Genomic DNA, 10,585 nt, shown 5'->3' with positions numbered 1-10,585 from the left:
GCAGCGCTGGGGTGTGAAGCGGTGAAGACGGAAGGTTTGAGAGGAGGGGAGTTAGGGACTATTTGAGGAGGAGGGCGGTGTATAGAGCGGGGAGGCAACATACTGCTGGGGAGCCTGGCGCACCACTGCGGTACTATGAGGGTCTTTGGGCCCCTCACGTGTGGGCAAAATCACGTGGCGACTCTCTCTTATATTCTGCATTAGGCGGCGAACAACTCATGTGCACGGAGCGCTGCCTCTACTCTTGATGATGTGCCACGATCGCAGCACTTTGTCGGCTTCCGAGCCAGTGATCCGCTAGCCGTAAGCCGCAGCCCGTTTGCCTCCTCCGTGGCGGTTGTTGCTCTGCGGGAGGCGGGTCTGGAAGCCGCTGGGGGCAGCCCGTTGCTCTGGGGGCTCCGGTGCTGCCCAGCACTGCAGAGCCAAGTGAAGAGCAGCAGAGGTGTAGAGCAGGCAGGGGCAGGCGGGGCTAGCCGAGCTCCGCCGCTCCCCGCACGCGCCGTCGCGCGCACACCCCCGGGGCTGCTGCCGCCTTGCCTCGCCACGCCGCGAATCGCGCCGCCCGCTAGCATGAGGAGGAAAAAACCCGTGGAGCATAATTCCCGTTCCAGCTAAAAACCTGAACGGGAGCAACCGACAGGCTGTAACCCCCACCCCACGGTGTGCAGAGGAAGGGGAGAAGCCGCCAGGCCAACAGGGTCCTTCTTGCTGAGCTACCCGAGCCGGGCTCCCGGGGGGTCCCCCCTTGCTACCAGCCGCCGCCGGGGGATAATGGGGGACCCGTATCTCAAGCCGTCCTGTAAGCAACAGAACCGGGGCTGAGGAGAGAGAGGAGCAGGTCTTGAGCCGCAGTTAGGAAGCTGCTTCCTCCCGGGGATTGGGGTGCCTGGTGGTCGCCGATCGCCTCTCCGCCCATGTGCTTGACTTGTGCCCAGCTGAACAGCCGATAGTGACACCCGTCTGGAAAGAGACTCACTTGCTGGGTGGGGGGATTAGGAAGGGCAGGGGGTCAGGAGGCTGCCCTTGCCGTTCCCCGCCTTACCAGGGGTGCACTGAGCCTGGGAAGAGATGCCTTTGTGCCCTGTCCTCGCGAAAGGATAGCGCGGTGGAGGAGCAGGAAGACAGGGAGGAGTGGGGAAAGCACCTGTCCTTCTCATTGCAGGCTTTGCAGCTAGTTTACTCGGAATACATCGGTTTTCCCCCTCTGACATACAGGTGCAGCAGAGGGAAGTGGAATAAGGGAGATACAGAGCGAGCTGCACAAAGGTAAAACGGGACTGCATGTCTTTGTGTGGCTTCTGGTTTTAAGGGGGGCGGGGAGGGAAGGGAAGGTTCTGCCTATTAAATAGGGAGCGATTGGAAACTAAGGGGTTGCAAAAAGAAAAAGAGGAAGCATCTGAAAAAAGGAGAGTGAGGGGAGAAGCAGGAAGGGAAAGAAACTAGGAGGTAAGAAGAGAATCAGAAAGAGAAAGGGAGACAGAAAAGTGCAGAAGGGCAGAGAAACAGGAAAGGAAAGAGGCAGGGAGAGAGAAGAGTAGAAAAGTAGAGAGTGAAGGGGAGAGGCAGATCCTCGCCCCCTAGTGCTGTGCAAGCCTAGTGGTGCATCCTTTCTGGTGACTCTGGCTAGCTCCTCCATATTATGTCTGCACTCCGAAGGAAATTTGGGGACGATTACCAGGTAGTGACCACCTCTTCCAGTGGCTCAGGCTTCCACCAGCAGCAAGCAGCAGCAGCTGCTCCTAGAAGAAAGAGGCAGCGATTTGTGGACAAGAATGGTCGTTGCAATGTGCAGCATGGCAACTTGGGCAGCGAGACAAGCCGCTACCTGTCGGACCTGTTCACCACCCTGGTGGACCTCAAGTGGCGCTGGAACCTCTTTATCTTCATTCTCACTTATACTGTGGCCTGGCTCTTCATGGCCTCCATGTGGTGGCTTATCGCCTACATGCGGGGTGATCTGAACAGAGCCCATGATGATAACTACACTCCTTGTGTGGCCAATGTCTACAATTTCCCCTCTGCCTTCCTGTTCTTTATTGAAACTGAGGCCACCATTGGCTATGGCTACCGCTATATCACTGACAAGTGCCCCGAGGGTATCATCCTCTTCCTCTTCCAGTCCATCCTGGGCTCTATTGTGGATGCCTTCCTCATTGGCTGCATGTTTATCAAGATGTCCCAGCCTAAGAAGCGGGCAGAGACACTGATGTTCAGTGAGCATGCTGTCATCTCCATGCGGGACGGCAAACTTACCCTTATGTTCAGGGTTGGCAACCTTCGCAACAGCCACATGGTCTCCGCGCAGATCCGCTGCAAGCTACTTAAAGTAAGTTCATGGTCCTGTTCTTGCCCTTTCCTTGGTGGTCAGCAGCCTCATGAACCATTCATCTCTCCGCACAGCTCTTGTGCTGCTGTCTCCTTCACAGAGCCCATCCAACTCCTCCTTCACTTTCCTCTTCTCTCCAGAACCTTCACACCATCTCTTCCTCCTCCTCTGCATTAACACCTCCTGCACATTCCACTGTTTCCTGTAGTCCTAATGCTGCCTCTTCCTCCACAGAGCACTCTCATTTCATCCTTCATCCTCTCCCCAGAATTCTCTCACCTTTTCCTGTACCTTTCCCCGTTCCTTGAAGCACTCAGACTTTCTTCCCCTTTCATCAACCTCCTTCTCCCCAGACCTCTCTCAGCTCCCTTTCTACTTTCCCACCTCTTCCAGAGAGCATTCAAGATGATTTCTTCACCTTACCACTTCTGACTTCAATACCTTCCTCCTCTTTTCTCCAGAGCTTTTCCATTGTCTTTTTTCTGCTTCTCCTTCCTTTCTCCTCTTTCTTTACAGCACTCTCAGCTCCATCACCTTCTGAGCACTCCCATTTCCACCTTTCTCTTCTTTCTCCATAGTACTTGCATTCCCACTCTATCAGAATTCATCTTCATTCATTCATCTTCACTTTCAAAGCATTAGATTCCCAAGTCATAGTTAACTTTTAAACTCCCCTCCATCCAGCTCAGTTTTTGAAATCAACATTTTTCTTTGTTTGCTTCTTTGTGCCTCAGTCTTTGGAGTATCTTGGAAGCACAAGTGTATTTTCTACAGTTGACCTTTAACTTCTGCACCTTTTACACTATAGTTTGCTGTCAATACATTTCCAGTTTGTTTACTATGTCTATTCAGTACCGTAATATGTGTGCATTTTATAGACAGAATAGGTAGATTCCTGCCCTTAACATTATACAGTCTACATTTTGAGCTGTTAAGTAAACTGGATCTATTTTTAAAGAAAGCAATCTCCATTCAGAATCTCTGGTTATTGTTTTAACTTTTGTTTTTGTTTTGTGAATTTTCTGGTGTATCTTTTTTTGAGTAATATTGAGGGCTAGTCACAGAGATATGTGCAGATAGTTCATTAACTTCATGGGAGGCCTAATCTCAAGATAGTGGGATTTAAAATTGTATAGATGATTTGTAAGGAAAACTGATCGTTTAACTAACATTGTAAATATAGTTTAACATCCTTATATGACCTAAAATAAACTTAGTTTCAAGTCAAATTTTGTCCAAAACCTAAAAGCAATTTAAATATTTCTATGGTGTTCTACAAGAAAAATTCTGTGGTAAACAGTACATATTTTAAAATATCCACCTGAAGTGTTTGCAACTCAGACATTTCAGTATTTTTGTAGAGCTTGATCTAAAATCCATTGAAGTCAATGGGCTTTGGATGAAGCCCCTAGATTATAGTAGTCTGCAAATGAAATTGACTAGAATCTGACTATAAATACTCATCCTCCAGAAAACAGATATTCACTACACTAAAATATTGAAAACTAAAAATATTTTTTTAAATATTCTCAAGGGTTATTGGTAACAATGGTTAAGATATTGCCCTGCCCCCCAGCCAAATTCTGCTCTCAGTTACCCCTGTGGAAGTCCTTTAAAATCATGGCAGTTCCATGGTTTTAACTAAGGCCCCAATCCTACAATGAGAAAAGTGTTGGCAGAATCCCACTGATTTCCAAACAGTGAGTTAAATGCCACAGTATGGTTAAATGCAGAGGCTGCAACTTGATTAAAACTTTGTAAATTACCTGGCAGGGCTATTCTAGAGCAGGTTTCAACTGTTCATCAATGGCTCCAGCTTGGCAGACATGAGAGTGGAAGTGAGGGAACCAGGGTCCCAACCTGTTTCCTCCACCTCCATGCAGGAGGTAGAAGAGATGAGGGGACCTCATGGTGTGTGAGACATGGGAGCGTACCCCCTCATTGTGCAATGCTATTCTGGGGGTCCTTGCTGAAGCAACCCCTTGGGTTACATGGACCTCACCTTGGACACTTTTGAGCCCACCAACTGTACTAGAAACTTTTAAAGTCATGACAGATGTTATTTAAACCCTAAATCTGGACCTCCAGGATGATGGCTGGAAGGTGAAAAATCCCACATAGAAATTTGACAGTTTTGTCTTATGGGGAAAAATCCCTTCCAGAGCCTGAAGAAAAATTGGCAGTCACCTTTCTCATAAGAGATCTAGCTCACTAGAGAAGGGTGGGCCTGGAAAAAAGCTCAACATGGCTGCTCCCAAGCACCAAACAGACACAGTCTCCACCTTATTACTGCCCTGTAGGGGAGAGATAAACAGCTGGCCCATCCCCACCCTCCATGTCCAATGGCAGCAGCAGTAGTAGGCAGGACAGGCCCCTGCCCCTGCCCCACAGCACAGGGAATGGGGATGGGAAATGAGAAGAAGCAGCACGTTCCCCCTCTCCCATACACACATGCTATGGGGAGGGAGAACCTGGGGAAGTGCAGGAGCTGTGCGCCAGCTGCTCCTGCTTCAGATCTTTCCCTCTCCCCCCCACTTGTGGGGGTGTCCCCGTTGCTCTGGACCCATCAACGATGCACACTGCCTAGTCAGATGAACACCAGTGCAAGTGTCTCACTACATGGATTCAGTGGCAGGATTGTGGCATTTGGACCTGAACAAACATTTCCAAATGAGATTATTCTCTATTTTCAGTAGTATTTGGAGAACCAGGTCCATAGTTACATACTAATTCATGGTAAAGTCTAACCTCCACACATTGTCCTCAATTCAGTGAATTTCTAATACGCATCATAGGATAGAAAAATTTAAAGAAATTTAAGTTGCTTCTTTATTACTTTGCCAGGATAATTTCCATAGATCAAAATTGAAATAGTTAAGGGAGGTACTCTAACTTCCCTCCTTGGCAGCTATTTTAGATATTTTTGATAATTAAATCAGACATTAGTTATATATTTTCCATATCTGGTAAAGGGGATTGTTTTCTATTATCAATAGTTTAAATTACTAAAATAAATTATGTGTGAAATAACCAGGTTGGTGGTGTTCATCTAGTCTTTAAAGGGTACCAAAATAAACCATGGAACTGCTTTACATTATTAGGCTCTGCTGTCCAGTTAGAGGTCAGACTACTGATCTTAGCTTAACCTTATATTTAAATTAATTATTGTAAGGCGTTCAGCCCTGAGGTACATTTCAATAACAATGCTGATCTGTGAATTAAAAAGTTCTCTCTTTGTGTAATTTTGGCATGTCTCTGCAAAGGATTATAAAAGCTGAAGCTGCTTTTAGAACTTGCCATGATTCCACAAAGCTTAGCAGATATTACCAATGTGAGTGCAAGAGTCCGTAGTCACTTTTTATGCGTGGTTTAGAAGAGTGAGCCAGTCCATGAGTGAGATTTATTGTGCAAATTTGTTGAATATAAATATTTCTGTGAAGAAACTTGTATTAGTATCAATTTAAATAAAACACCAAATGCATCGTAATATATGGAAATAAAATCACATAAAACCAGGCAACAATTAAAGGCATTATATTAAAAATTGTACTGTAGAATGTTCGTGCATACTGTGCCACACAAACAGTAACAGTATGAGAGTTTGTGCATTATGGTAATTTTGGACAGGATTGTGTGTCCCAGAGCTGACATGCATAGGGTGTGCTCTCCCCACACACATTTATCCCTGACTGTGAAAGGATGAGATGGTTTGTGGAAATATCCTTCCTCAATTTTTCAGATCTGGTGGAGAGCTCTCAGTGAGGATGGGGATGTGTGTGTGGAGTGAGCAGGAGCAGTGCCAGGGTTTTTGGTGCCCTAGGCAGGAGCCCTTCCATGCTCCTGGTCGTTGGTGGCAAGTCTGCGGCGGGGGGCGGTGGGGGTGATCCTTCCGTGCTCCCGGTCTTCGGGGCACTTCAGCGGCGGGTCCCGGAACGAGTGAAGGACCCGCCGCAGAATTGCCGACGACCACCTGGAGCGCGGAAGGACCCCCCGCCGCCGAGGGTGGCAAAATGCCGCCCTCCCAAATCCTGACACCCTAGGCCTAGGTCGCCTAAATGGAAGTGCCGGCCCTGGGAGTGAGCTAAAGGAGAAGGGTAAGTTAGGGGCCAGAAAATGGCTAGAAGCTATGTACACTGACCCCAGCTAACTCTGCAGGGTATATTCTGAAAAGTTTGTGAATCTCTTTTCACCATGGATCGTCCAACATGCGCAGGTTCTGGGAGCTGAGCCCAGAGCATGCTGGACAAAACTTGGCTCTTATATAGAATTATTCGACAAAAAGTTCTGCAGTGAGAGTGGCCTTGTAGACAAGGGAAAACTTTAACAAAGAGGACTGAAATGTGTAAAGTCTTTTTAAAAAGTTTTCCATTCCAGTATAGTACTTGGAAAACATTTTTCTCTGATTTGTGAGACCTATGTTAGATTTTCTTTATCTGAGGAACACAGGCGATTCATTTTAGAGGTTAGTGAAACATTAGACTCAGACTTTAAGGTCAGAAGGGACCATTATGATCATTTAGTCTGACCTCTTGCACAAATCAGGCCACAGAATCCTACCCATCCACTTCTATAACAAACCCCTAACCTATGTCTGAGTTATTGAAGTCTTCAAATTGTGGTTTGAAGACCTCAAGCTGCAGAGAATCCTCCAGCAAGTGACCCATGCCCCACGTATATTAGTATCAATTGGGGAGGGGGGGGGGGGGGGGGGTGTCATCCAGTTGGGTAAGTCAATCGAGAGGAGGAAGAAGGACCTGTGAGTTTACTGGTTGATCAGCAGGATGACTATGAGCTGCCAATGTGAATATGGCTCGTTAATAAAAGCTTAATGCGTTTTGGGATGCAATCAGGCGAGGTACTTCAGCAAAGATAAAGGCAGGTGTTAGTACGTTATATACGGCACTGGTGAGACCTCATCTGGAATACTGTGTGGAGTTCTGGTCTCACCATGTTTCTGAAGAGAGGGAGCGAAGTAAACTGGAAAGCCAGTTCAGAGACGGGCATACAGGATGATCGAGGAATGGAAAAACTAATCGCTATCCAGGAGACTCAAAGGAGCCTTGGCTTGTTCTCAGCCTAACCCACAAAAACGTTGAGGGGGATATGTTTTGCTCTTTATAAATATATCAGAGGGTTAAAATTTGGAAGGGGAGGAATTATTAAGCTTAGTACAATTGGAAACAGAGACAAATGGTATAAACTATAAAGGGAAGTTTAGACTGCCGAGAAATAGCATCGAAGAGTTCTAACCCTCTAGAGGAGTGGAAGCTTCTGGAACAGCTTCCAAGGGGAGTTAGAGTGGGCAAAAGCACAAATTCTGGCTTAACGAACTAAGTTGCATAAGTATGAGTATGGAAGGATGGTTATGAATGGGATGCTTTACATTTCGGCATTAATATTTGCATTATCAGCAGCTAGTAGCGCGATAGTGGGTCTGTGATGGAAGGTACGATGAGGATTGGATTCATGAGTACTGCAGAGAATTCCTTCCGGGTGTGGCTGATGATCGCCCACATGCTCAGGAGTAGCTGTCCCCACTATTTGGGTCGGGTAAGGAATTTTCCTCAGAGCAGATCGCAGAGGCACCTGGAGGTCTTTTCGCTCTTTCCTGCGCATGGGCATGAGGTCGTCACCCCTTGACGTGGGAGGATTCTCTTGCGCCTTGAGGCTCTTTCAAACCCACATATTGAAAAGACCTCAATAACTCCGAAGTCTTGAGAGCATAGCGCGCGTTCTGTAGTGGACGGGCCCGGTGGAGAATCCGCTAGTGGTTTGTTATTAGAAGTGGTACTGGCTGCAGATTCTGTGCCTGATTTGTGCAAGAGAGGATCAGACAAATGATTCTTAATGGTCCTTCTGACCTTAAAGTCTGAAGATTCTAAATGTTTCTACTAACTCTTAAACATGAATCGCTGGTTCTCAGATATAAGAAAATACCTAACATAGGTGCTCACAAATCATTAGTTATAAATTGGGGACATCAGTTGGAAGTAACAGAGGAGGAGAAGGACCTTGGAGTACTGGTTGATCACAGGATGACTATGAGCTGCCAATGTGATATGGCTGTTAAAAAAGCTATGCAGTTTTAGGATGCATCAGGCGAGGTACTTCCAGCAAAGATAAGGAGGTGTTAGTAAAGTTATATAAGGCACTGGTGAGACCTCATCTGGAATACTGTGTGGAGTTCTGGTCTCCCATGTTTAAAAGGACGAATTCAAACTGGAACAGGTTCAGAGACGGGCTACTGATGATCCGAGGAATGGAACCTATCCTATGACAGGAGACTCAAGAGCTTGGCTTGTTTAGCCTAACCAAAAGAACGTTGAGGGGGATATGCTTGCTCTTTATAAATATATCAGAGGGATTAATATAGGAAGGGAGAGGAATTATTTAAGCTTAGTACCAATGTGGAAACAAGAACAAATGGTATAACTGACACTAGAAGTTTAGACTCGAAAATTAGACGAGGATTTCTAACCATTAGAGGAGTGAATTCTGGAACAGCCTTCCAAGGGAGTAGTGGGGGCAAAAGACATATTCTGGCTTTAAGACTAAGCTTGATAAGTTTATGGAAGGATGGTATGATGGGATAGCTTAATTTTGGCAATAATCTTTCATTATCAGCAGCTAAGTATGCCCAGTGGTCTGTGATGGAATGTTAGATGGGGTGGGATCTGAGTTACTGCAGGAGAATTCTTTCCTGGGTGCTGGCTGATGAGTCTGCCCACATGCTCAGGGTTTAGTGATCGCCATATTTGGGGTCGCGAAGGAATTTTCCTCCAGAGCAGATCGGCAGAGGCCCTGGAGTTTTCGCCTCCTCTGCAGCATGGGCATGGGTCACTTGCTGGAGGATTCTCTGCAGCTTGAGGTCTTCAAACCACAATTGAAGACTTCAATAACTCAGACATAGGTTATGGGGGTTTGTTATAGAAGTGGAATGGTAGTTCTGTGGCCTGATTTGTGCAAGAGGTCAGACTAAATGATCATAATGGTCCCTTCTGACCTTAAGTCTGAGTCTAATGTTTCACTAACCTCTAAAATGAATCGCCTGTGTTCCTCAGATAAAGAAAATCCTAACATAGGTCTCACAAATCAGAGAAAATGTTTTCCAAGTACTATACTGGAATGGGAAACTTTTTTAAAAAGACTTTACACATTTCAGTCCTCTTTTTGTAAGTTTCCCTTGTCTACAAGGCCACTCTACTGCAGAACTTTTTGTCAGAATAATTCTATATAAGAGCCAAGTTTTGTCAGCATGCTCTGGGCTCAGCTCCCAGAACCTGCGCATGTTGGACGATCCATGGTGAAAAGAGATTCACAAACTTTTCAGAATAACCCTGCAGAGTTAGCTGGGTCAGTGTACATAGCTTCTAGCCATTTTCTGGCCCTAACTTACCCTTCTCCTTTAGCTCACTCCCAGGGCCGGCACTTCCATTTAGGCGACCTAGGCCTAGGGTGTCAGGATTTGGAGAGGGCGGCATTTTGCCACCCTCGGCGGCGGGGGGTCCTTTCGCGCTCCAGGGTCGTCGGCAATTCTGCGGCGGGTCCTTCACTCGTTCGGGACCCGCGCTGAAGTGCCCCGAAGACCGGGAGCACGGAAGGATCACCCCACCGCCCCCCCGCCGCAGACTTGCCACCAACGACCAGAGCATGGAAGGGCTCCTGCCTAGGGCACCAAAACCTGGCACTGCTCCTGCTCACTCCACACACACATCCCCATTCCTCATGAGAGTCTCTCACCAGATCTGAAAAATTTGAGGAAGATATTTCACAAACCATCTCATCCTTTCACAGTCAGGGATAAATGTGTGTGGGGAGAGCACACCCTATGCATGTCAGCTCTGGGACACACAATCCTGTCCAAATTACATAATGCACAAACTCTCATACTGTTACTGTTTGTGTGGCACAGTATGCACGAACATTCTACAGTACAATTTTAATATAATGCCTTTAATTGTTGCCTGTTTTATGTGATTTTATTTCCATATATTTACGAGCATTTGTGTTTTATTTAAATTGATTACTAATCCAAGTTTTCTTCACAGAAATATTTATATTCAACAAAATTTGCCACAATAAATCTCACTCATGGACTGCTCACTCTTCTAAACCACGCATAAAAAGTGACTACGGACTCTTGCACTCACATTGGTATATCTGCTAAGCTTTGTGAATCATGGCAAGTTCTAAAAGCAGCTTCAGCTTTTATAATCCTTTGCAGAGACATGCCAAAATTACACAAGAGAGAACTTTTTA

The 10,585-nt window shown here is 46.3% G+C and overlaps 1 protein-coding gene across 1 annotated transcript in view; it reads left to right on the top strand.

The window, feature by feature from the left end:
- The first annotated feature begins 545 nt into the window (after positions 1 to 545).
- KCNJ3 (potassium inwardly rectifying channel subfamily J member 3) overlaps positions 546 to 10,585 on the top strand; it is a 207,130-nt gene continuing 197,090 nt past the window's right edge. Inside the window, exon 1 of the mRNA XM_032763877.2 lies at positions 546 to 2,326. Within this exon, the coding sequence (XP_032619768.1) occupies positions 1,640 to 2,326 (687 nt within the window). The 5' untranslated portion in view covers positions 546 to 1,639. The remainder of the gene's footprint in view (positions 2,327 to 10,585) is intronic.

This window comes from Chelonoidis abingdonii, chromosome 10 (assembly GCF_003597395.2).
Source record: "Chelonoidis abingdonii isolate Lonesome George chromosome 10, CheloAbing_2.0, whole genome shotgun sequence".
NCBI classification, from domain to species: Eukaryota; Metazoa; Chordata; order Testudines; family Testudinidae; genus Chelonoidis; species Chelonoidis abingdonii.
Note: the sequence above shows the minus strand (reverse complement) of the source record. Positions and strands in the feature narration are given on the sequence as shown.